Source organism: Hypanus sabinus, chromosome X2 (assembly GCF_030144855.1).
Source record: "Hypanus sabinus isolate sHypSab1 chromosome X2, sHypSab1.hap1, whole genome shotgun sequence".
NCBI classification, from domain to species: Eukaryota; Metazoa; Chordata; class Chondrichthyes; order Myliobatiformes; family Dasyatidae; genus Hypanus; species Hypanus sabinus.
Genome location: NC_082739.1, coordinates 20,394,432 through 20,421,848, shown reverse-complemented (window position 1 = coordinate 20,421,848; position 27,417 = coordinate 20,394,432). Strand labels below are relative to the sequence as shown.

The 27,417-nt window shown below is 41.7% G+C and overlaps 1 protein-coding gene across 1 annotated transcript; it reads right to left on the bottom strand.

Moving 5' to 3' along the window:
- Positions 1-1,119: 1,119 nt before the first annotated feature.
- LOC132385301 (integumentary mucin C.1-like) lies at positions 1,120-10,498 on the bottom strand. Its single transcript, XM_059957322.1, has 6 exons — positions 10,484-10,498; positions 9,123-9,175; positions 5,755-5,811; positions 4,957-5,013; positions 4,159-4,215; positions 1,120-1,391 (listed from the first exon to the last, which is right to left on the bottom strand). The coding sequence occupies exons 2-6, from the start codon at positions 9,160-9,162 to the stop codon at positions 1,189-1,191; spliced, it is 414 nt and encodes a 137-aa protein (XP_059813305.1). The 5' UTR covers positions 9,163-9,175; positions 10,484-10,498; the 3' UTR covers positions 1,120-1,188.
- Positions 10,499-27,417: the final 16,919 nt, after the last annotated feature.

The following is a 27,417-nucleotide window of genomic DNA, read 5'->3' as shown; positions in this document are numbered from 1 at the left end:
ATGTTCATCTATGGGTTGTCAAGAATGGCTTTTTCTTGCTGATAGCACTATCAATTTACAGGACATGTTATTCAGGGACTTAGGCTATATTTTTTCTGCTTGACTGTATTTTACTTGCTATTTTATCTGTGCTGTAAGTGCCTTGTGCTGTGTATATTTTGCACCTTGGTCCCAGAGGAATGCAGTTTCATATAGATGCATTTGTGTATGGTTGAAGGATAATTAAACTTGAACTTGACAATCAGCTGGTGGGATTCTTCTAGAGGCACATCAACAATTAAATATGTTTTTTTTTTGTCTGGAAGTAACATTTAGATTCCTTGATTTTTAATCCTGAGTTTTGCAGAATCATTGATGTATTTCATGAATTTCATTGCGATGAATCTCAAGGTTATATATAGTTTACATACTTTGGTATTAAGTTTACTTTGAACTTTGAGCTTTGTTGTCATTAGGTCAGGAATTGGCTGTAATTAATATGTACTTAATTACAGATAAACTCCAATAAGAATATAGTTTAGGATGTTCTTAGCAGTTATAAAATAACTCAATGGAGTTTAAATTATTGAATTGTTACTCCAGTTTTAGCACTAATTTTCTGAATGAAATAGAATCAGCAATACAGATTTTTTTTAATGTTAGAAGTACAATGTTGAGATTTCTATTGGATTAATTGTTGTCACTTGAGATCTGCAACTTCAAAGGATTTGTCGGCCAAGCAAGCTCATGTTCCAGAAACTGGGGATGATAAACATTTTGCATCTAATCAGATATACAAAAGGCTAATCTGCTTTCACCTTCACACTGAAGATATTAAAGATAGGCTTCTTGACACAGAAAAGACAAAGAAAATAGAATAACTGAATTGTCTAAATACAACAATTTGATCAAATTCACTGATTGAATGAATGAATGAATGAATATTAAGGAAAAACCTAAAGTAGATCCATATTGACAAATTCAAGGACGTCTGATATACGAGAAGGATGCAATCTACTGAATGTGTTTGTACTTGGTTCTGAGTGGAACCTTAGACATTGAGAAGTAGGATATGATATCTAACAGAAGGATAGTTTATTAAACGGAAACGCATGTTCTGTTAACTTGTATTTCCCGATTTTGGTCCCTTAAGTTTGATACGATAGAGTGAAAGGACAATTGTTGTTACAAATAGCTTTTAAACCATGACTACTGGAGGTCAGCATTTTGTACCCTTTGTGACAGCAGCTCTGGGGCTGTTACAAGGAGCAGAAGCATACAGGTACATGCATACAGTGGCTTAAATCCGATAACCATTCCTGCAGCATTTTGAGGCGTGGATTTCTTTGCAGCTGAGGTGGAAATCTGTGTTGTCGTATTGTTGATCATAGAAGAGGTTGTGTTGTTATTACCTGTGTGAAGAAACCACATTTATTATGTAATCATTTTAAATTTGCTTTGCCTTTGCCTTTGCCTTTGCTTTGCTTTGCTTTGCTTTGCCAATATAGCTTTGCCTTTTACTAAGCACAATATACAGTATATAAATATGATGATAAACTTCTCAATTCTCCGACTGTTAAAGTGAACACATCCATTGATTTGTTAGTCACATTTTAATTCTGCAAGTGTGGAATGGGTCTGTTGTGCCAGAATGAAACTGATGGGCTGAAAGACCTCCTTCTGCATCTTCTGTAGCCTTACAGCGGCAATGATCACGGATCAATTCCTGCCGCTATCTGTAGGGAGATTGCACATTCTCCCCATCACCACATGTGTGCTCCGGTTTTCTCCCATGTTCAAAAGGCCTGTGTTAGTATGGGTAGTAAGTTGAAGGTATTCTTTGTTGGCACTGCAAGCATGGTGACATTTGCAGGATGCCCTCAGTTCTTGGACTGTTTTGGTATTTGATACAAACAACACATTTCACTGTATGTTTTGGTGTTTTGACAGACATTGTACGAAATAAAGTGAATATTTAGGGAGCAATAAGAAAATCTGCAAGCCTTATTGGTCTAGTGAACCCATATGACAGCAGCTGGAATCGACCAATAGATCCACAGCCCCGGTCTGGAAGAGATTGAATATTCCATTTGCTAAAGTTGTACAAGGATTTGATAGAGGTATTTAAAATTTTGAGAGGGATAGATAGAATTGACGTGAACAGGCTGTTTCCATTGAGAGTAGGGGAGATTCAAACGAGAGGACATGATTTGAGAGTTAGGGGGCTGAAGTTTAAGGGAAACACGAGGGGGTATTTCTTTACTCAAAGAGTGATAGCTGTGTGGAATGAGCTTCCTGTAGAAGTAGTAGAGGCCAGTTCAGTTGTGTCATTTAAGGTAAAATTGGATAGGTATATGGACAGGAAAGGAGTGGAGGGTTATGGGCTGAGTGCGGGTAGGTGGGACTAGGTGAGATTAAGGGTTCGGCACGGACTAGGAGGGCCAAGATGGCCTGTTTCCGTGCTGTGATTGTTATATGGTTATATGGTTATATTTGCAATCATTTAGGCTCCCAGCAGAGAAGTGCCAAAGAAATCACAATAAATGGAGTAATTAAGTATAAATGCTTACCAAATTGATGACAATCACTAATCGAATACTTAAGAATATTTGAAAATCCGTGGGGTTTATACTTCCTGTAAAACCACTATGCATCCTGCTACAAAGCTCATCAGGGAGAGAAATGCAGAATACAGAATGTGTTTAACTTGGTTCAGAATGGAACTCAGAGTGAGCAGCTGAGTGAAGTATTTGACAGTGGGATAATTGTGAAAATTATTGCTTTATCTAAGGAAATACAAGTTCCAACAAAGTACAATTCCCAGTTTTACTGCCTCAAGCCTGATACAGTGAAGACAAATTATGTTAACCTTATCGTTAGTATTCTATCAGACTCCCCCCCCCAGCCCCTTTTCACCAATCAACATCCCCACTCTTTACTTAATCCCTCCACATCCCAGTTTCACCTGTCACCTGGTGTTTCTCTCTCTCCCTTCCCCCACCTTTTAAATCAACTTCTCAGCTTGTTTCTCCAGCCCTGCTGAATGGTCTCGGCTCTAAACATTGACTGTACTTCTTTTCCATAGATGCCGCCTGGCCTGCTGAGTTCCTCCAGCATTTTGTGTGTGTTGCTTGTGTGCAGATTTTCTCTTGTTTATGGTTAGAATTAATGCTTTTGGAATTGGTATTTTGAGAAAAATCATTTCATATTGTTATTAATAGCACACCTTGGAACAGAAACATACAAAATATCCAAGTAACAACATACACAAAATGCTGGTAGAACACAGCAGGCCAGGCAGCATCTATAGGGAGGAGCGCTGTCAACGTTTCAGGCCGAGACCCTTCGTCAGGACTAAACAAAAGGAAAGATAGCAAGAGATTTGAAAGTGGTGGGGGTGGGGGAAATGCGAAATGATCGAAGACCGGAGGGGGTGGGATGAAGCTAAGAGCTGGAAAGGTGATTGGCGAAAGTGATACAGAGCTGGAGAAGGGAAAGGATCATGGGACGGGAGGCCTCAGGAGAAAGAAAGGAGGGGGGAGGAGCACCAGAGGGAGATGGAGAACAGGCAAACAACTAAATATGTTAGGGATGGGGTAAGAAGGAGAGGAGGGGCATTAACGGAAGTTAGAGAAGTCAATGTTCATGCCATCAGTTTGGAGGCTACCCAGCCAGTATACAAGGTGTTGTTCCTCCAACCTGAGTTTGGATTCATTTTGACAATAGAGGAGGCCATGGATAGACATATCAGAATGGGAATGGGACGTGGAATTAAAATGCGTGGCCACTGGGAGATCCTGCTTTTTCTGGCGGACCGAGCGTAGGTGTTCAGCGAAACGGTCTCCCAGTCTGTGTCAGGTCTCACCAATATATAAAAGGCCACACCGGGAGCACCGGACACAGTATACCACACCAGCCGACTCACAAGTGAAGAGTCGCCTCACCTGGAAGGACTGTCTGGGGCCCTGAATGGTGTTGAGGGAGGAAGTGTAAGGGCAGGTGTAGCACTTGTTCCGTTTACAAGGATAAGTGCCAGGAGGGAGATCGGTGGGAAGGGATGGGGGGGACGAGTGGACAAGGGAGTCACGTAGGGAATGATCCCTGCGAAAAGCAGAAAGGAGGGGAGGGGAAAATATCCAAGTAGTGGCTTGAAGCTACAAGTACTTTCTGTGACCTTACCATGTGTGGTCTTTGGAGTGGTGGCTTCATTGTTCATGGTAGTCATGATGCTGGAAGCTGTGTAAAGACAACAATTTATTACATAATTATTTTTACTTTAAATACTTTTCAAATAATATGACCTTTACCTGGCACAATATACTGTATATAAACACAATAATAATTTCAACATTGGAGCCCCTCAGTTCCCTGTCTGTTAAAGTGATTTGTCAGCCTGGTTCTCATTCTGCAGGTGTTAAGTGCATAAGACATAGGAGCAGAATTGGGCCACTCGATGAGTACAGACCCAGTGCTATCAAACGATCTTCATACATTAACCCTTTCACTCCTGGAATCATTCATGTGAACCTGCTCTGGACTCTGTTGACAGTGCATGAACAAACATGCTGCTTCTGTCATAGTAAGCGAGTGCTTTGTTTTAATCACTAGTGACAGTGGCTGGAACAGATCAATACTTCCACAACTACATAATATGACATGGTGAAGACTGTTGGTGCCCCTATGATAAGAAACTGAATATTCACTTCATGATATAAGGCCACCATATCTACAAATACCAAATCTACAAATACCAATTTTTTTTCCATAGATGCTGCCTGGCCTGCTGAGTTCCTCCATCATTTTGTGTGTGTCGCTTGTGTGCAGATTTTCTCTTGTTTATGGTTAGAATTAATGCTTTTGGAATTGGTATTTTGAGAAGAATCATTTCATATTGTTATTAATAGCACGCCTTGGAACAGAAACATACAAAATATCCAAGTAGTGGCTTGAAGCTACAAGTACTTTCTGTGACCTTACCATGTGTGGTCTTTGGAGTGGTGGCTTCATTGTTCATAGTAGTCATGATGCTGGAAGCTGTGTAAAGACAACAATTTATTACATAATTATTTTTACTTTAAATACTTTTCAAATAATATGACCTTTACCTGGCACAATATACTGTATATAAACACAATAATAATTTCAACATTGGAGCCCCTCAGTTCCCTGTCTGTTAAAGTGATTTGTCAGCCTGGTTCTCATTCTGCAGGTGTTAAGTGCATAAGACATAGGAGCAGAATTGGGCCACTCGATGAGTACAGACCCAGTGCTATCAAACGATCTTCATACATTAACCCTTTCACTCCTGGAATCATTCATGTGAACCTGCTCTGGACTCTGTTGACAGTGCATGAACAAACATGCTGCTTCTGTCATAGTAAGCGAGTGCTTTGTTTTAATCACTAGTGACAGTGGCTGGAACAGATCAATACTTCCACAACTACATAATATGACATGGTGAAGACTGTTGGTGCCCCTATGATAAGAAACTGAATATTCACTTCATGATATAAGGCCACCATATCTACAAATACCAAATCTACAAATACCAATTTTTTTTCCATAGATGCTGCCTGGCCTGCTGAGTTCCTCCATCATTTTGTGTGTGTCGCTTGTGTGCAGATTTTCTCTTGTTTATGGTTAGAATTAATGCTTTTGGAATTGGTATTTTGAGAAGAATCATTTCATATTGTTATTAATAGCACGCCTTGGAACAGAAACATACAAAATATCCAAGTAGTGGCTTGAAGCTACAAGTACTTTCTGTGACCTTACCATGTGTGGTCTTTGGAGTGGTGGCTTCATTGTTCATAGTAGTCATGATGCTGGAAGCTGTGTAAAGACAACAATTTATTACATAATTATTTTTACTTTAAATACTTTTCAAATAATATGACCTTTACCTGGCACAATATACTGTATATAAACACAATAATAATTTCAACATTGGAGCCCCTCAGTTCCCTGTCTGTTAAAGTGATTTGTCAGCCTGGTTCTCATTCTGCAGGTGTTAAGTGCATAAGACATAGGAGCAGAATTGGGCCACTCGATGAGTACAGACCCAGTGCTATCAAACGATCTTCATACATTAACCCTTTCACTCCTGGAATCATTCATGTGAACCTGCTCTGGACTCTGTTGACAGTGCATGAACAAACATGCTGCTTCTGTCATAGTAAGCGAGTGCTTTGTTTTAATCACTAGTGACAGTGGCTGGAACAGATCAATACTTCCACAACTACATAATATGACATGGTGAAGACTGTTGGTGTCCCTATGATAAGAAACTGAATATTCACTTCGTGATATTAGGCCACCATATCTACAAATACCAAATTAGATATAATAAATGAAATACATCATCATATGTTGAGCCAAAATGTACTTGTGTTCCACAGTCTCATGGGATGTGGGACAGTAAAGGACAGAGAATGACTGCCTAGTTCTTTAGTGAGGAATGCAGTAAATTGATCATTTATTTCTCCCTTAAGAATAACAGAGACAAGAAAATTAAAGGCTATTCAGATAAAAATAATGGTGATGTTCTTCATCTGACAATAATTATCTTTTCTTTATGAATGTTAAAATGAACTCACAGTATAATAGAGTCGTAAAACAATGCAGTATGGATACAGGCCCTTTGGCCCAATCAGTTTGTGTAAATCACGGTGCCCATTCAGCTCGTCCCAATTATTGATTTAATTTATATGCATCTACGGAAGTGAACGAACAGTTGATGTTTCTGGCTGAGGCCCTTCTACAGAACTGGAAAGAAAGAGAGGGAGTCAGAATAAGAAGATGGGGGGAGGAGATGAAACTGGGAGTAATGAAGTAAAGAGCTGGGAAGTTGATTGGTGAAAGAGATACAGGGTTGGAGAAGGGGGAGTCTGATGGAGAACCTAGGCCATGGAAGAAATCAAAGGAAGAGGAGAACCAGAGGGAGCTGATGGGCAGGTAAGGGGATAAGGTGAGAGAGGGAAATGGGAATGGTGAAGGAGAATTGGGGGCAATTACTGGAAGTTTGAGAAATTGATGTTCATGACATCAGGTTGGAGGGTACCCTGATGGAATATAAGGTGTTTCTCCTCCAACCTGAGTGAGGCCTCATCACGACAGTAGAGGAGGCCATAGATAGACAAATCTAAATGGGAATGGGAAGTGGAATTAAAATGGGTGGCTCCCATGAGATTCCGCTTTTTCTGGCGGATGGAACATAGATGCTCTCCCAAAGCAGTCTCCCAATTTACATTGGGTCTTGTCAATATACAAAAGGCCACAACAAGAACACCAGACACAGCACATAACCCCAACAGACTCATAGGTGAAGTGTTGCCTCACCTGGAAGGAAAGCTTGGAGCCCTGAATGGTAGTGAGGGAGGAGGTGTAGGGACAGGTGTAACACTTGTTCTGCTTGCAAGGGTAAGTGCCAGGAGGGATATCAGTGAGGAGGGATGAGTGGATAAGGGAGTCATGCAGGGAGTGATCCCTATGGGAAGTGAAAAATGTGCTTGGTAGTGGAATCCTGTTGGAGATGGCAGAAATTACATAAATTATGTGTTGGACGTGGAGGCTAGTGGGGTTGTGTGTGTTAGTTTCAGAACCAAATGCCTCTTATACAGCTAACATTCGGCAGACGGACAAAAGCTGGAGACCCTAAACCTTCGATACAAGAACAGCTACTTCAATTCAACCGTTCAGTTCTTGAATCAAGCTGCACAGTCCGAACAACTCCCTCAGCATGCCAATACTGACCACATTTTTTTGTTTGCTTTAGTCGTGTCCTTCCTGTGTAATTTTTGTATATTTAATGCATAATTAAATTTCGTGAATGTTGAGAATTTGTTGCTGGGTTCCTGTGATTCTACTGCACATGCATATACATGTGCATATGACAGTAAAAGCACCTTTACCTTTGAATTGCTTTAACTTTTGATTGGAAGAAGATTTAAAGAAACATAAGTTTTGGGAGCTGCCTCCCTGGAGAGCACATGCTCTCTGCAAGATTCTGTGAGTCTGTCTTGTCTGATTTCCTACCAAATCCTGCAGATTAATCAGTTACAATAAATTATACCTTATTTTGAAAAGAATCATTTCATATTGTTAATGACAGCACTTCATGGACTGTAACAAGGAGCAGAAAAATACAGAAAATCCAAGCAGTGTCTTGACGCTCCCTGCATTTTCTGTAACCTTACCGCGTGTAGTCATTGGATTGGAGGTTGTATAGATCACAATAGTCATGCTGCTGGAAACTGTATGAGACATGATATTTATTACATAAACAATTTTAATTTGAATACATGTCAAATCCAGCATTGCCTTTAGCAAGTCATGTCATACTCCCACCATCGAAGGAAACGACAAGAGACATAACTTCAAGAAGGCATCACCCATCAACAAAGATCCCCACCATCCAGGCTATCTTTCACGCAGATACCATCAGGCAGGAGGTCCAGAAGCCTGAAGACCAACACCACCAGCTTTTAAAACAGTTATATAACTTAAACCATTTGGTTCTTGATCCTACTGGCAAAAGCTTCCATCACTGCAGTTCAGCAACACTATAAACACTAAGCATTAAAATGGACATTTTTTCCTTTTGTTTTAATTGTGTACTTTCTGGTTTGTATAGCTTATGTTAAATATGTGCTTTTGTTGCTGCTGTTGAGGCACAGGTCCATGAACAGTCATTTCTTCCTGGTGGAATAATGATTAAAAGACCAAGTTGCTATGGAGAATCTCAGCAAAAAGAAACACAGACCCCAATATCCTCCAGTATGTTAACTGAGGTAGTTCACGTGAAGATTGTCAAACTGAACACCATATGTGGGCTCCTTGAATAAAGACAAAATGGAGAAGTTCAGGTCATTTTTTCTCCTTTTAAGATGACTGGTGTCCATCTCATCTAAAGCGTTCCATTGTCTGCTTCATCCAAGAAGAACTTTTGTTCCTTTGAACCACGTGATGAGTGACAGAAAGAGAAGGACTGCCTGAGTTTAGTAGAGGATGGGACAATGGAAAGGAATGGTATTTTTTTAAATATTTACCTCTTAAAAATAAGAAGCAAGAGCAGTTAAAGCAAAGCAACAGAGTTCTTTATCATACAATAGCCATCCATTTTTATTGAATAAAATAAATCTTACATTGAAGAATTATTGTCTTGAGATATGTAACATTGCCCATCGTGATGTATGCCCTAGACAGAGATGGAAACACATGAATGTTACAAGTCCTTTGTCATAATTACTTATGAAACAATTCAGTACGTTTCACACAGTAGACTAGTATGTTTAAAATGCTTCCATGGATAGATATCTAGCAGGGACCTGTAATGATATTTTAGGCTTTTAATTGATTCTAAAAATGCCCAGTAGGTACATCTATCAATATAATTTATTGTCAATGACCAGATTGAGATAATATATTCAAAACTGAAGGGTCTTGGCCTGAAACAATGACTGTTTATTTCTTTCCAGCACAGTAGATACTGCTTGATCTAATATTTTCCTCCAGCTTTTGTATATGTTACTCAAGATTATATTTGTATGGTTACACTGCAGACAGAACAATGATTTCTAAAAGACAAAAAGTTAACTGTGAGGTACTTTAGAAAGGGGAGGAAGAAGTTCCTAGTCAGTGCAAAGGTTTGTAGGACAAGATCCAGTTTTCTTCCATTTGTGGCCTGGCTACATATTGTCTTACAGCAGAGCCAATCAAATGGTTGATAGTTGATTTTCTTATTCAATATCCAATTTCTACCTGACTTCTGATTGTTAATGCTGTGTACCAATCATTGCAGTGCTTTAAGTTGCAGAAAAGAATGTGTAAACCTTTCAGTTCACAGAACAACATCTGTCCCTGCTGCATAGATATTATTCTTTGATATTTATGGATTATACACTCAGTGGGCACATTATTAAGTACAGGAGTGCAACACCGTGTGGTCTTCTGCTGATGTAGCCCATCCACTTCAAGGTTCAATGTGTTTTGCTTTCAGAGATGTTCTTCTGCACGCTACTGTTGCAACGTGTAGTTATTTGAGTTACTGTCGCCTTCCTGTCAGCTTGAACCAGTCTGGCCATTCTCCTCTGACTTCTATCATTAACAAGGCATTTTTGCCCACAAAATTGCCACTGACAGAATTTTTTTTGTCTTTCACACCACTCTCCTGAGATTTTCTCAGATATTCAAAACACCCCTTCTGGGACCAACAATCATTCCATGGTCATAGTCACTTGGATCCCATTTTTTCTCCATTCTGGTGTTTGGTCAAAACAATTGAACCTCTTGACCATGTTTGCATGCCTTTCAGTATTGAGTTGCTGCCACATAATTGTCTGATTAGATATTTGTATTAACGAGCTGGTGTACCTAATAAAGTGGCCACTGAGTGTACAGGCACTGCATAAGCCAGCTACTGATCAGGATCACTCAGTGATTCAATGCATGTAGTGGGGAAGCAACTCGCAAGAACCTTCTATATGAAGATGAAATTAAACAATACCTGAACTCAACATTACTGTTGTTTTCACTACTTGAAGTCCATTGCTCCACCAAACTTACACTCGTCTCTGTTAAGATTCCTGTGCAATTTAGGGCAGTTTTTTTCCAAGTCCCAATGGTTGAGTTATTCATGGAAGCTGACAGTGCTACACTTACATTGTATTGCAGTCCTGAGATGGTAACTGAAAAAGCAAAAAATGAGTTAATAATTCCACACAAAGGCAAGGAGGTGAGTAGCAGTACTTCAATGTCAATGTCGGTCAACTTCCTGTTATGCCGACATTTCATCATCAATTGTGATATGACATAAAGCATGATTGTGAGTCAATGGCAGGAAAGAGGGAGGCTCTACAATGGGTGGTCAAAACTGCCCAACGCATCACTGACACCAGCCTACCTGCCAGTAAGGACAGATATACAGATTTTTGCCGTTTCCATAGAATTTTGATTGTTTTTTTACGAGGCCGAGTTGCTAACTTGACTCTCAACCCAACATGCATGCTTAGTGTGCAAGGAGTTGGCCAGATTTGAACTTGGGACCACTTGCCTCGAAGTCCAGTACTGATGACACAACAGCACTGGCCAGCTATTTTTATACAGGAAATGACATTAAACAATCTTGAATCTTGAAATTAAATTAAAATTTGATAATTTAACTTTTGAAATTGCAGACCAATGAATCAGTGGTTTTGCATTATCCTGAGAGCACTGTGGTTCAGTCTTTATTTATTTATTTATTTATTGAGATACAGCACAGAACAGGCCCTTCTGGCCCTTCAAACTGTACTGTCCAACAACATCTGATTTAACCCTAGCTTAACCATGGGACAGTTTACAATGACCAATAGCAGGAATTGAACCTGCATCACTGGAACTATACTAACCACTACGCCACCGTGTTGCCCCGTATTGTGAGGAGTTTTGGTCCCCTTAACTAAGAAAAGATGTGTTGGAGTTAGAGAGGATCCAGAGGATTCATATGAGGAGGGTATGGGCTCTGGGCCAGTATTTGCTGGAATTTAAAAGGGGGATCTCATTGAAACCAAAGTCATTGGCTTTTTGAACCAAAGGTTAATAGGTTCTTGATTAGTAAGGGTGTCAAATGTTACAGGGAGAAGACAAGGGAATGAGGTTGAGAGGGAAAATAAATTTGTCATGATGGAATAGCAGAGCAGAGTTGATGGGTTGAAAGGTCTAATTCTGTTCCTATGTATTATGGTCTTATGGTTTTTTAGCATCTGGGATGCTAATGAATGCAGTCTAACTTTACCAATATTGATCAACCTGTGGTTATCTGGTGAAATTAATTCATCTCTCAGTGTCCCAGAAAGAGGCAGGCAGGCAGCCAGCTTATGATTTATGAGAGCAACAGGGTGGGCCAGGTTTTATTTTGTTTATTCCTTGTGTTTAACAATGTCGCTACTAATGCACTAAAGGGGATAAGGCCAAGACGACAATTTAATGCAGTCCAGTCTTCCACCCAGACATGCTCACTTCCCACTACTACCGTCAGGCAGAAGGTACAAAAAGAAGCCATAGGTCTCACATCACCAGGTTCAAGGAAAGTTAATACTCTACAACCATCAGACTCCTGAATCAGCTCCAAACTGATTCTACGAACTACACTCATTTTCAAGAACTCTTTACAACTCATGTTCTCAGTATTATTTTAATTTGCACAATTTGTAATTTGCACATTGATTGTAAGTCTGTCCTTGTCTATTTATGTATAGCTTTTTCTTAAAATTTTCTTTTTTTCCCTGTAAATATGGAAAAATAATTTGCAAAATAGTGTAAGGTAACATAAATATACTTTGATTATAAATTTTACTTTGTACTTTGTTCCACAGTAAAGGTGGGCCATTGGATAACCACATTTGGTAAGGCTGAATGTAAATAATCATATTGAAGAATATCCTCCAGCTGAGTTTAACATAGAGTATTAGCTTCTGAAGCAGTGATGGCAAATTGAGTCCAAAGTTACAAACTGAGATAGAGACTTCCTAATAAAGTGCCACTGAGTGTATGCTCAACGTTTGTGCTGCTGTAGCCCATCCACTTCAAGTTTTGACATGTTGTACATTCAGAGATGCTCTTCTGTACACCACTGTTGTAATGCATGGTTATTTGAGTTACCGTCACCTTCCTCTCAGCTTGAACCAGTCTGGCCATTCTCCTCTGATCTCTCTCATTAAAAAGGTGTTTTCACCTACAGTATTGCTGCTCACTGGATGTCTTTTGTTTCTCACACCATTCTCTGTAAACTCCAGAGACTATTGTGTGTAAAAATCCCAAAGAACTGCAGTTTCTGAGATGCTCAAACTACCCCATCTGTCACCCATAATCATTCCATGGTCAAAGTCATTTAGATTATTTTTCTTCCCCATTCTGATATTTGGTCTGAGCAACAACCAAACAAACCTCTTAGATATGTCTGCATGCATTGAGTTGCTGCTATGTGATTAGCTGATTAGATATTTGGATTAACAGGAGTACAAGTGTACTTAATGAAGTGGCCACTGAGCAGCTATTTCATATTTATAGTGATTCTGATTTCTACCTGAGGTACTGAAGGTAGATTCTAAATTGGAGTGGGATGTCCTCAAACTCCTCTCCAAATTTCAGCACTAGAACATCTTTCCTTGAGAATTTACACTTTATGCAATATTGCTCTCCAGTGTGTCACCAACACCATACTTCTGTTGCCTGTACAAACAACTTCTGTTCAGTTTACAGCCTCAGGAAGATCTTCATCAAGGCTCCGAATGACACCAAAGCAACTAAACCCAAAGGCATAAAACTCCCCACTAATTGCATGGCTCCACCAATAATAGCTTTTCTCATCCATCCCCTGAACATCATAAGCTAGATGTTGGTAACATTCATATTTCTATCTATAACCAGTAGAATAGATAGACTTTTGAATTCACAATCTACCTCATTATTGTTTACCTTCACTGCCCTTTCTCTGTAGCTATTACACTTTATTCTTCATTGTCACTGATTTAACTTGTATACCTCAATTAACTGTGGAATGATTTGATCTTTTTGAACAGTATGCAAACAGCAGTATGTCACTGACAAGTAATAAAACAATTCCAATTCAACTTCCATTGGTTTTAAAGCACTTGTCAATACCTTCCATTCATGAAAGATACTACAGAATTCAAACATTTCCTACCCCTGTGAACCCAACACAACCAGCACTCGACCCACTTCCTTTGCAACTCCACAAGGCCCACATCCCCTAATCCCTTTAATATTCAACAATAAATCAAGCTCTTTAATTATCTATGACTGGGTGATTTTTAGTCATAGAGTCATAGAAAAGTACAGCACAGAAACAGGCTATTTGGCCCATCTAGTTCATGCTGAACCATCTAAGTTGCCTAGTCCCATCAACCTGCACTTGGTCCGGAGCCCTCCATACCCATTTACCTATCTAAACTTCTCTTAAATGTTGAATTCGAGCTCACATGGACCAGTTGCGCTGTCAGCTCATTCCACACTCTGACCGCCCTCAGAGTGAAGAAGTTGCCCCTATGTTCCCCTTAAACTTTTCTCCTTTCACCCTTAATCCTAGGGCTATGGGTAACCCCTCAATCTCCTATGTTCCAAGGAATAAAGTTCTCTCCTATTCATTTCTTCCTTATAAATCAGGTCCTCCAGTCCTGGCAGCATCCTTGTAAACTTTCTCTGTATTCTCTCAACCTTATTTACATCTTTCCTGTAGGTAGGTGACCAAAACTGCACACAATACTCCACATTAGGCCTCACCAACGTTGTGCACAACTTCAACATAACATCCCTTCTCCTATACTCCATACTTTGATTTAAGAAGACCAGTGTGCCAAAAGCTTTCTTTATGACTCTATCTACCTGTGACACCACTTTCAATGAATTATGTAGCTGTATTCCCAGATCCCTCTGTTCTACCACACTCCTCTGTGCCCTACTGTTCACAGTTGGTCCTACTGAAGTGCAAAACCTCGCACCATATATAACCATATAACATATATAACCATATCACAATTACAGCACAGAAACAGGCCATCTCGGCCCTTCTGGTCCGTGCCGAACGCTTACTCTCACCTAGTCCCACCGACCTGCACTCAGCCCATAACCCTCCATTCCTTTCCTGTCCATATACCTATCCAATTTTTTTTAAATGACAATATCAAACCTGCCTCGACCACTTCTACTGGAAGCTCATTCCACGCAGCTACTACTCTCTGAGTAAAGAAATTCCACCTCGTGTTACTCTTAACCTTTTGCCCCTTAACTCTCAACTCATGTCCTCTTGTTTGAATCTCCCTTACTCTCAATGGAAAAAGCCTATCCACGTCAACTCTATCTAACCCCCCATAATTTTAAATACCTCTATCAAGTCCCCCCTGAACCTTCTATGCTCCAAAGAATAAAGACCTAACTTGTTTAACCTTTCTCTGTAAGTTAGGTGCTGAAACCCAGGTAACATTCTAGTAAATCTCTTCTGTACTCTCTCTATTTAGTTGACATCTTTCCTATAATTCAGTGACCAGAACTGTACACAATTCTCCAAATTTGGCCTCACCAATGCCTTGTCCAATTTTAACATTACATCTCAACTCCCATACTCAATGCTCTGATTTATAAAGGCCAGCATATCAAAAGCTTTCTTCACCACCCTATCCACATGAGATTCTACCTCAGGTAACCATACACCATTATTCCTAGATCACTCTGTTCTACTGCAGTCCTTAATGCCCTACCATTTACCATGTATGTCCTATTTTGATTAGTCCTACCAAAATGTAGCACCTCACACTTATCAGCATTAAACTCCATCTGCCATCTTTCAGCCATCTCTTCTAACTGACCTAAATCTCTCTGCAAGCTTTGAAAACCTACTTCATTATCCACAACACCACCTATCTTAGTATCATCTGCATACTTACTAATCCAATTTACTACCCCATCATCCAGATCATTAATGTATATGACAAACAAAATGATGCTAAACAACAGACCCAGCACCAATCCCTGTGGCACACCACTAGTCACAAACCTCCAGTCAGAAAGGCAACCCTCTACTACCACTTTCTGGCTTCTCCCACAAAGAAAATGTCAAATTTGATTTACTACCTCATCTTGAATTCAGAGCTGCTGAACCTTCTTGGCTCGTTTCCCATGCGGAGCCTTGTCAAATGCCTTGCTAAAGTCTGTGTAGACAATATACACTGTCTCACCTTGTTTAACTGTCCTGGTAACTTCCTCAAAAAATTCTACAAGATTGGCTGGACATGCCCTACCAGGCATGAAGCCACGCTGACTATCCCGAATCAGTCCATGTCTATCCAAGTGTTCACATATCTCGTTCCTTGGAATACCTTCCAATAACTTTCCCACTACTGATAACAGTCTCACCGGCCTATACATTCCCTGTTTATTTTTTGAGCTTTTCTTAAACAGTGAAACAACATTGGTCATCCTCCAATTCTCTGGCACATCACCTGTCACTAAGGATGATATAAATATCTGTGCTAGGTCCGTGGCAATTTTTGCACCTGCCGAAGTGTCAGGGTTCAAGGGAACACCTTGTCAGGCTCTGAAGATTATCTACTCTCATCTGCAACAGAAAACACCTCCTTCTCTGTAATCTGTAAGTTGTCCATGAAGTTGATGCCACATTGCCTCACTTCTTTGTTGTGTTTAGTCATAGAGTTAACAGCACAAAAACAGGTCCTTCAGCTCAACTTGTCTATGCTGAGCAAGATGCCCCATTTGGTCCATAAGCTACTAAACCATTCCAATCCATGTATCTGTCCAAGGGTCTTTTCAAAGTTCTAGATGTACCTTCCTCAACCACTTTCTCTACCAGCTGAATTCCACATAGATATCAGCCTTTGTGTAAAAAATAGTTACCTCTCAAGTTCCTGTAAAATTTCTCCCCTCAAACCTGTACCATCTATTTCCTGATTTCCCAAACCTGGGAGAAAATCTGAGTGCATTCACCTTTTCTATGCTCATCATGATTTTATACACCTCTCTTATATCACCTCTCAGCTCATAAAGAATAATGCCTTCTAACTCATTTCCTGTTACCCAGTATAAAACAATCTAAAAAAACTCAGAAAAGTAATTAGTTTCCACAATTTTAAATGAAATCTATGCTTATTAAAAACACAAAGACATTATACAGATGCTGGTAATCTAGAGCCACACACACACACACAAAAAGATGGAGGAACTCAGCAGGTTAGGCAGCATCAATGGAAATTAATAAAGAGTCGATGTTTCAGGCTGAGACCTGAAGCCCTGATGAAGGTTCTCAGTCAGAAACACAACTGTTTATTCTTTTCATAGATGCTGCCTGACCTGCTGAGATCCTCCAGCATTTTGTGTGTGTGCCCCATGCTCATTAAAAGTTTGATTGTAATTTTGAAAATTTTATAACAGGCTGAACAGTTGTACACTTTGTGATAGCAAGCAGTAACTTACCAGTGTAGTTTGTGTTTGGTTTATACTGTAGTGGACTGACACTAAAGTTAAAGTCTTTTCCAGTTTGTGCATTTCCTAGCATGCAGAGCGTCTGCGAATAACTTGGTGTACACTGAAGAAATAAACCAAGAAGAAGCACAGGTAGAATTGAAGCCATTTCTCTCTGTTGGGAGCTCTCTGAATGCTGAAGAGGTGAGGTGTCAGTAGAAGATTTAGCTCCGCTGATTCCTCTATGGTTTAAAGGGAGCTCAGATGCACCTCCCACAAGTTATTCAAATTTAAAATTATCTGTGATTGATATTCAAATGATTTTAAATTTGAATAACTTGTGGGAGGTGCATCTGAGCATTTTCTGGTTCTGCAACATTTTTTTTGACTGTTGAGATTGTCAGTGGAGTCCCTGTACACACTGTCCAGTTCCACTCACAGATGATTCAGACAATTACTGAAATGTGCACACCTAGCTCCCAAAATGCGTAAAAATGTTGTTGTCTGATGCAGTTGCAGATGTTGTAGGGGAGAAACAACATATCCTTCAATGTCACCGCTGATGCAGTTTGACTATTAACAAAACTTCTTATTGTATCCACCTCTTCCACTGTTGCTAGCAGTGTGTTCCAAGTGCCCACCACTCTCTGTTTGGAAAATCTTACCCCTGACATCTCTATACCTACTTCCAAGCACCTTAAAACTGTGCCCTCTCGTGCTAGCCATTTCAGCCCTGGGAAAAAGCCTCTGGCTATCCACACGATCAATGTCTCTCATCAACGTGTACACATCTATCAGGTCATCTCTCATCCTCCGTTGCTCCAAGGAGAAAAGGCCGAGTTCACTCAACCTATTCTCATAAGACATGCTCCCCAATCCAGGCAACATCCTTGTAAATCTCCTCTGCACCCTTTCTATAGTTTCCACGTCCTTCCTGTAGTGAAGTGACCAGAACTGAACACAGTACCCCAAGTGAGGTCCAACTAAGGTCTTATATAGCTATAACATTATCTCATGGCTCTTGAACTCAATCCCATGGTTGATGAAGGCCAGCACACCATATGCCTTCTTAACAATACTGCCAACCTGTGCAGCAGCTTTGAGTGTACTATGGACACAGAGCCCAAGATCTCACTGTTGTTGACTTCAGGAGGACACAGAGCAACCACTCCCCGCTGAACATCGATGACTCCTGGGTAGAGATCGTTAACAGCACCAAATTTCTTGGTGTTCATCTGGCGGAGAAACTCACCTGCTCCCTCAACACCAGCTCCATAGCAAAGAAAGCCCAGCAGCATCTCTACTTTTTGTGAAGGCTGAGGAAAGTCCATCTCCCACCCCCCCCCCACCCCATCCTCATCACATTCTACAGGGGTTGTATTGAGAGCATTCTGAGCAGCCGCATCACTGCCTGGTCCGGAAATTGCACCATCTCGGATCGCAAGACCCTGCAGCGGATAGTGAGGTCAGCTGAGAAGATTATCGGGATCTCTCTTCCCACTATTACGGACATTTACTCTACACACTGCATCCACAAACCAAACAGTATTATGAAGGACCCCACGTGCCCTTCATACAAACTCTTCTCCCCCCTGCCATCTGGGAAAAGGTACCGAAGCATTCGTGCTCTCACAACCAGACTATGTAACAGTTTCTTCCCCCAAGCTATCAGACGCCTCAATACCCAGAGCCTGATCTGACACCTTACTGCCCTATTGGCTTGTTTATTATTTATTGTAATGCCTGCACTGTTTTGTGCACTTTATGCAGTCCTGGGTCTGTAGTCTAGTGTAGTATTTTTCTTTTGTTTTTAAGTAGTTCAGTCTAGTTTTTGTACTGTGTCCTGTAACACCATGGTCTTGAAAAACGTTGTCTCATTTTTACTATGTACTGTAACAGCAGTTATGGCCGAAATGACAAAAAAAAATGACTTGACTTGACCTGACTTTTCACACTGCCAAGAGTCTTATGATTAACATTATATTCTGTCTTCAAATTTGACCTTCCTGGGTTGAAGTCCATCTGCCACTTCTCATCCCTGTTCCGCATCCTATGGATATCCCGCTGTAACCTTGGACAACCCTCCAGACTATCTACAACACACCCAACTTTTGTGTCATCAGCAGACTTACTAACCCACCCTTCTACTTCTTCATCCAGGTCATTTATGAAATTCACAAAGAGGAGGGGTCCCAGAACAGATCCCTGCCAAACACCACTGGTCACTGATCTCCATGCAGAATACAAACCATCTACAACCACCCTTTGCCTTCTGAGGACAAGCCAATTCCAGATCTACAAAGCAAGGTCCCCTTGGATCCCATGCCTCCTTACTTTCTCAATAAGCCTTGCATGGGGAACCTTATCAAATGCCTTACTGAAATCCATATATACTACATCTACTGCTCTACCCTCATCATTGTGTTTTGTTACACAAATTTTCCTCAGAAAATTCAATCATTCAATATGTTCATAGTAAATTTATTATAACTTTCTTATTTATTGTGTATGCCACCATAAAATACCCTGAGATTCATTTGCTTGTGGGCATTCACAGTAGAACAAAGAAATAAAATAGGATCAATGAAAAGTACACGAAGACTGACAAACAACCAATATGTAAAAGAAACAAACACAAATAATAATAATAATTAATTAATAATACAGAACATGAGTTGTAGAGTCTGAAAGTGAGTCTATATGGTGTGGAATCAATTCAGTGTTGCCCCAGAAGATAACCCAATGGTCCAAGAACATGAATCCTTCCCTCTTGTACCAGGTCCTCAGCCACACATTCATCTCTCCCATCCTATTCTTACCCTCAAAGCATATGGCATCAAGAGTAATCCAGCAATTACAGTCCTTGAGGCCTGATCTTCTGCCCAAATCCCTATATTCTTTGTGCCGACCTCATCCTTGTTCCCCCATGTCGTTGCCAATTGGTACAATCACCACTGGCCACTTTGAAAATGCTCTGTCTCCACTCGCAGACATCTGTACAGTCTAGATGGGATGAAGGATCTGTTTCTGTGTTTAGTGTCCGATAACTCTATGACATCTTTGGCCCTGCACCCAGGAGATAACATCCCATCCTAGAGTCTAGCTTGTGGCCACAAAATCTCCTGTCTGTCCCCCTAACTGCTGGGTCTCCTGTCACTATATAGATTGGATTGAAAAGCTTCAGAGAAGGATATAAAGGCAAATGGGACTGTCTCAGTAGGGGAAATTGGTCACCATAGATGCCTTGGATCCAAAGGGCTTGTTCACTTTGCTGTATAGCTCTAGTCTCTTTTAAGCTATGACAAATTAGGTCCAAAGTTCTAATGTGAAGGGGAAAGGAATTAATGGTGACCTCTTCCACCTCTTCCTCCCCATCTCTTTACCTCATAATCTCGCCTGGTCTCACCTGCGTTTTGAAAGAAGTGAAATGCCATCGGTCCTTTGAAAAGTGTTAGGCTACAATCGGTAAACGATCAGAACAATTTTAAAGGGTAAAGTGAGAATAATGGAGCATGTGAAAGGCCCTGCCCTGATGAAAGCTACAATTATTACTAAGCAACACAGTGGTTTAATTATTGGAATACATATGTTTCTTAAGTGTTTTATCACTTGCCAGTTTATGCACCTTTCTCTCCCTCACCATCTTATTTTAGCTTCTGCTCCTTTCCTTTCCAGTCCTGATGAAGAACCTTGGCCCGAAATATCAGCTATTTATTCCTCTCCGTAGATGCTGCCTCACTTGCTGAACTCCTCTAGCATTGTGTGTGTGTGTGTGTGTGTGTGTGTGTGTGTTGCTCAAAATCTCCAGCTTCTGCAGAATCACCTGTATTTCCAGTTTTTGACCATCTATATTTCTTCAGTACCAGAAACAACATCTTCATTAATGTTACTGTTGGGGAACCCCATCTTCTAACTCCATTTTCTCACTCCTGAATTTTTGCCCCACATAAGACATGGAGCAGAACTAGTTCATTTGGCCAATCGAGTCTGTTATTACATCACAGCTGATTTATTATCCCTCAACTCCATTCTGCTGCCTTCTCTTGTAACCTTTGCACTCTTATTAATCAAGAACCTAACAACCTCGTCTTTAAATATACCCAACAGCTTGACCTCCATTGCCACTTGTGGCAATAAAATCCACAGATTAATAACCCCCCTTTCAGTTTGACTCCGATAACAGAACCAGCCTTTCTAATCAGTTTATTGAGCCTGTTGGCATCACCCGTGTTGATGCCATTGACCCAGCACACCACCACATAGAAGATTGTACTGGTGCCAACAGAGTGGAGGTCATATGAAGGAGAGGCCTGCATACTCCAAAGGACCTCAGCCTCCTCAGGAAGTCGAGGTGACTCTAGCCCTTCTTGTACACAGCCTGTGTGTTGGTTCTTCAGGTGCACCCACAGATACTTGTAGGTCCTCACCACATCCACACCCTGACCATTTATAGTAACAGGGAGCAGTGCAGGCTTAGTCTTCCTAAAGTTCACCACCATCTCCTTTGTCTTACTGATGTTGAGTTGCAGATGATTCAACTTGCACCATTTGACAAAGTTCTGTACTAGGGCCTCCCATCCTCCCTTTATACACCCAACTATTGCTGAGTCATCAGAGAATTTCTGCAGATGACATGACTCAGTGTTGTATCTAAAGTCAAAGCTATACAGGCTAAACAAGAAGGAAGCCAGTGGGGCCCCAGTGCTGCTTACAGTCTTTGTCTGACGTGCAGCTCTGAAGCCGCACAAATTGTAGTCTGCCAGTCAGATAGACAACTATCCAGGATACAATGGAGGTGCCAACCTGTATTTATTGGAGCATTTCCCCCAGCAATAAGGACCAGATCGAATTGAAGGCACTTGAGAAATCAAAAAATATGATTCTTATAGTGCTGCTCTGCTTATCCAAATGGCTGTAGACTCTATTCAGCAGATTGATGACAGCATTATCAACTACAATGTGCTCCTGGCAGGAAAACTGCATGGGATCGAGGGCTGATCTGACCAGGGGTCAATGGTGAGCCAGGACCAGCCTCTCTAAAGTCTTCATGATGAGTGAGGTCAGGGCCTCAGGGCACTGAATGGAAGTCATTCAATACTTTCAGTTGGCCCGTCTTGGGTACTGGGACCACACCTGATGATTTCCACACAGTCGGGACCCTGTCCAGGTTGAGACTCAGATTGAAAATTCAGGAAACGCTGAACAATTGGTTGCTTTGCTTTCCTTGTAAACTACATAAAAAGTGATGATGATTATTGGAGAAGATTATTTCTGGTTTGACAGCAATCACACAGGTTGTCTCCAGTAAACAACATTCCAATGCCAGTAATGCCATTTGATTCAATACCTGAGACCTGTCAAACTGGAGGATTTATGAAATCAGTCAAGACTTAAAAGTACCATGAATCCATGGTGAGTTGCCACTTCTAGTGTGGAAATAGCAACAACTGATTCTAAGTTTGGGGCTTTTCTGCCGTAATGACAAGCTGACCTTTTTTAGAGATACGAATTGTCCAAGACACATTGACGACCTTTCCCAGTCTTCTGAAAAATAGATCTATGGATTCCTTTGGTTCTCTCAGAGAAAGAAAACAAAGCTGAAGGTTTCAGAAGATGTCAAAGGTTAGGTTGTTGCTGTGGTGCAATGACACAAAGTTTAAAATCTCTTTTTCCACTCTCTGGCTCATCATTGTTGGTGATTGGGCTGATATTATCAGTAAGCAAGTCTGTACTGTATCTGGCCATCCAGTCAGGGTTATACAAGGAATAGAGGATGGGACTGAGCTGGAAGCCCTGGGGAGCAACAGCTTTGAGGGGCAGGGTGGATGAAATGTAATGACTAATTCTAACTGACTCATGATGCTTAGAAGCCTGGGGCAGACTGGTCCTCAAGTCTAAGCTATGAGAGTTTAGAAATTAGTTAATGAGATTTGTGGTGTTGAACAGCATTGTGACAAGTGTACCATTATCATTGAGGACAATTGTCTTATCTATTGAGTTGCAGCAGAAGTTCAATTTTCTAGGCTTAGGATAACCATGACACCACTAAAAATGGAGAAATACTAAAAAATGGATTTGATTTGATTCTAAAATGACCTTTATTTGTTACATATACATTGAAAAATCAAAACATGCAGTGAAATGCATCATTTTGCATCTTCAAGGATTGTGGTGGAGCAGTCCACTTCGAATGCCAGCAAACCATGCTTGCAATTTACTAACCCTTACTAACCCACGTGTCTTTGGAATGTGGGTGGAAACCCATTTGGTCACAGGGAGAATATCCAAGCTCCTTACAGATAACAGTGGAATTGAACCCGGGTCACTGATGCTGTAAGTGTTGTGCAGAAAAGATAAGTTAATCCTGAAGTTGAACCCCAATCATGATCACTGTTGTTATACCAACTGCAATGCTACCATGATGGCCTTATAAAATGAGGATAGTCGACAATCAGCTGTGAGCATTAGCTTACCAAGATGTAATCCAGAATTAACTGAGGCTCCTTTAATCCTTAATCAACGACATGCAGGAGAATGATTTTGCAAACCTCTTTAGCCCCAGAGTTGATGATGTCATGAGGTGGGGACGAGGGTGCTGGGAGAGGACCCACAAGCAGGATACAAACACATCTTCCTTAGGTTCAATAAAATAGCGTTTATTACTCGCTACACAGAAAATTGGGAAATCAAGGAGGAGAAAGAGGAACACGAACTTCGGATTAGGGGACTACGATTGCCGCGGACCTGGGACTTGGAAACTGGGAACTGAGATCGCTGCGGCCATGACTTGGACAGTGGGAACATGGACAGCCACGGCCATGACTGGGTCCCTAGGGACTGGGACCGCCGCGGCCCTTGGACTTTTCCCCTGGGGACCAGGACCGCTGCGGCCCTTGGACTAGGAGACTAGGACCTTGATTCACCGCAGCCAGAAACGTGGACACCATGGATCGCTGCAGCCAGAAACGTGGACACCAAAACACAGGGCAAGGAACCATGAGCCAGGACTCCTCCTTCAGATCAGGCACCGAGCCGGGACTCTTCAAGGGGTAGACACAGACAATGGGCATGAATGTCAAGCCAGGACTCCGCCTTCCACTCAGGCACCGAGCCGGGACTCTTCGAGGGGTAGACACAGACAATGGGCATGAATGTCAAGCCAGGACTCCGCCTTCCACTCAGGCACCGAGCCGGGACTCTTCAAGGGGTAGACACAGACAATGGGCATGAATGTCAAGCCAGGACTCCGCCTTCCACTCAGGCACCGAGCCGGGACTCTTCAAGGGGTAGACACAGACAATGGGCATGAATGTCAAGCCAGGACTCCGCCTTCCACTCAGCACCGAGCCGGGACTCTTCGAGGGGTAGACACAGACAATGGGCATGAATGTCAAGCCAGGACTCCGCCTTCCACTCAGGCACCGAGCCGGGACTCTTCAAGGGGTAGACACAGACAATGGGCATGAATGTCAAGCCAGGACTCCGCCTTCCACTCAGGCACCGAGCCGGGACTCTTCAAGGGGTAGACACAGACAATGGGCATGAATGTCAAGCCAGGACTCCGCCTTCCACTCAGGCACCGAGCCGGGATTCTTCGAGGGGTAGACACAGACAATGGGCATGAACATCGAGCCAGGACTCCGCCTTCCACTCAGGCACCGAGCTGGGACTCTTTGAGGGGTAGACACGGACAATGGGTATGAACGTCGAGTCAGGACTCTGCCTTCAACTCACCCCTGGCAGATTGACCTTGCCCGGACCCACTCTGGCGAAGGAAGGCGAATTGCTGGTACTCCGATGCGGGCTGGATCACTCTGGCTTGTCGTAGCAACAGCGACTTGTTAAGGCTTCTTAACACTCTCACCCCGAACTGCTAAAGCCAGGGGCTTATAAGCCGTCAGTTCAGGTCAAGAGTAAATCACCTTAATTGCCAAGCTCAAGGGACATGTGAAACAGAATTAGAAGGGAACGAAGAGTCAGTGGTCTGGATCATAATGTAACCTAACTAAATTTAAAAGGGAACCAATCCGGACCATAACAGATGATAGATCTGGCCTTGCCTTTGCATTGGAGTCTAGGTGCACTCATCATTATTAGATTCTCTTCAGTCAGTTGCAAGCTTCCTCAAGGTCAAATTAAATTTTATTATCAAAGTATGTACATATATGTTGCCATATCTTGAGATTCATTTGAAGAAAAATAAAGGAATAAAGATAACTTACTAAAAACTGTACACAAGCAAGGCTGTCAAACAACTAATGGGCAAAAGAATATTAATTCTATGTGTGAAAAAAATATAAGATTGAGAAAATGAGTGATAAAGAGACTTTGAAAGTGGGTCTGTAGGTTGTTAAATCGTCAGAGTTGTGGTGAATGAAGTTATCCATGCTGATTCAGGAGCCTGATGGCTGTAGTGTCATAACTGTTCCTGAAGCTGATCGTGTGGGATCTAAGGCTCCGGTACCTCCTGCCCGATGGCAGTAGCAAGAAGAGAGCATGGTCTGGATGTCTTTGATGATGGATGCTGCTTTCTGGTGACTGCACTCCATGTACTCAATGGTGGGGAGGGCTTTTCCTGTGATGGATTGGGCTGTATCCACCACTTGCTGTGGATTTTTTCATTCCTGGCCATTGATATTTCCATACCAGGCAATGTTGCAACCCGTTACGCTACTCTCTGCTGTGCATTTATAGATGCTTTTCAAAGATTCTGTTGACATGTCAAATCTACACAAACTCCTAAGGAAGTAGGGACACTGACATGCCTTTTTTGCAATGTCACTTACAAGGTGGTCCCAGGACAGACCCTTTGATATGATAGCAGGAGTTTAAAGCTACTGACTCTCTCCACCTCAGATCCCCTCATGAGGATTGGCTCATGGACCTCCGGCTACTCTCTCCTGAAATTGATAATCAGCTCTTTGATTTTGCTTACGTTGAGTAAAGTTGTGGTGGCATCATCAACCAGACTCCCTCCTATATGCTGAGAAAGGCACCATAAGGAGGAGATGGACAAGTAAAAAAAAGCAAGAATGGAGCAAGAATAGGGAATGGTAAAACAGAGAAGGGGGAAGGGTGGAGAAATTACTGGAAGTTACAGAAATCAATATTCATGCCATCAGGTTCGAGGCTACCCAGATGGAATATGAGGAGTTGTTCCTCCAACCAGAGAGTGGCCTCTTCATGGTTGTAGAGGCTATGGACCGACATGTTGGAATGGCAGTTGGGAGTAGAGGTGAAATGTGTGGCTACCGGGAAATCCCACCTATTGTGGTGGATGGAGTGAAGATGCTTGACAAAGCAGTCCCCCAATCTATGTCACATCTCACTGATTAGAGAAACACACCAGGAGCACCAGACACAGCAGATGACCCTGAAAGACTCACAGAACTGACTGCAGAATAGAACTGACTTCCTTCCTCACTGGTAGAAGCCGCTTTAGAGAGCAGGAGCAGTGGAAAGATAATGTGTTGCAAGAGGCTTTCAATTTAGCTTCATTTCATGATTTTAGTAGTCTGAGTTTCCTTAATGCCATTGACAAGGAAATCCTCCAAAACATACTGCAATTGTTTGTAACTTAATCCACATTACTGTCACCATTATTCAAACAATCAACATGTTAAGTATGTAATTATTTTAACAATTCCCTGTAATGTTATTACAATAACTTTACAGCACACAACTCCTTGCTTAGAATGCTGTGGACCCGATCCAAGACATCCCTCCAACTAACGTCCGGGAGGCAACATACCTGGGTGTCTCTTTCACATGCATAGAATCTCCTGTCTGCTCTTCTAACTATGAAATCCCCAATAACTACAGCACTCCACTTCTCTCCTTTACCTTCTGAGCCTCAGTGCCAGACACGGCAGATTTCCCCTGGTAGATCATCCCCCAACAGTACTCAAAGTGCTATAGTTATTTCTGAGGGGAATGGCCATGGGGGTATTCTGCATTGAGGCCTATTCCCTTTCTTCTCCTGCAACTTAAGGATGATTACCTCCCTGTAGCTCCTATCTATCACCTTCTCATTCTAGTGTATGAGATGAAGGTCAACAAGCTGAAGCTCCAGTTCATTAATACAGTCCCTAAGGAGCTGCAGCTCAAAGCATGTGCTGCAGATGGGGTTATCAGAGAGACTGGAGTTTCCACATCTCACACAAAGAAAATACCTCCAATCTTGGATCCAGTCTCAACGCACTAGCTAGGTACAGACAAAGAGAGAGAAAATAAATACTTACTGGAAACTTGTATAGACCATTAGATTGCTGTCACTGAGGCCTGTTGAACCAATGTAACTGTGGCCCATTCCAACAAAGGCCACCCTCACAATTGCAAGGGATAGAGATAGGGATAATCATCTTGACTTTGTGCATGGTAAGTTGTGTCTAACCAACATGATTGAGCTTTTCAAGGAGGTTACCAGGAAAGTTGGACATTGCTTACCGTTTGATAAAATCAGGCAAG

Bases quoted from the DNA above. Each gene is read 5' to 3' on its own strand.
- LOC132385301 (XM_059957322.1), bottom strand. From the start codon at position 9,162: ATGGGCAATGTTACATATCTCAAGACAATAATTCTTCAAT. The intron at 5,812-9,122 runs GTAAGATTTATT...GTCTTTACACAG, and splicing joins CAAGACAATAATTCTTCAAT to CTTCCAGCATCATGACTACT. The intron at 5,014-5,754 runs GTAAGGTCACAG...GTCTTTACACAG, and splicing joins CACTCCAAAGACCACACATG to CTTCCAGCATCATGACTACT.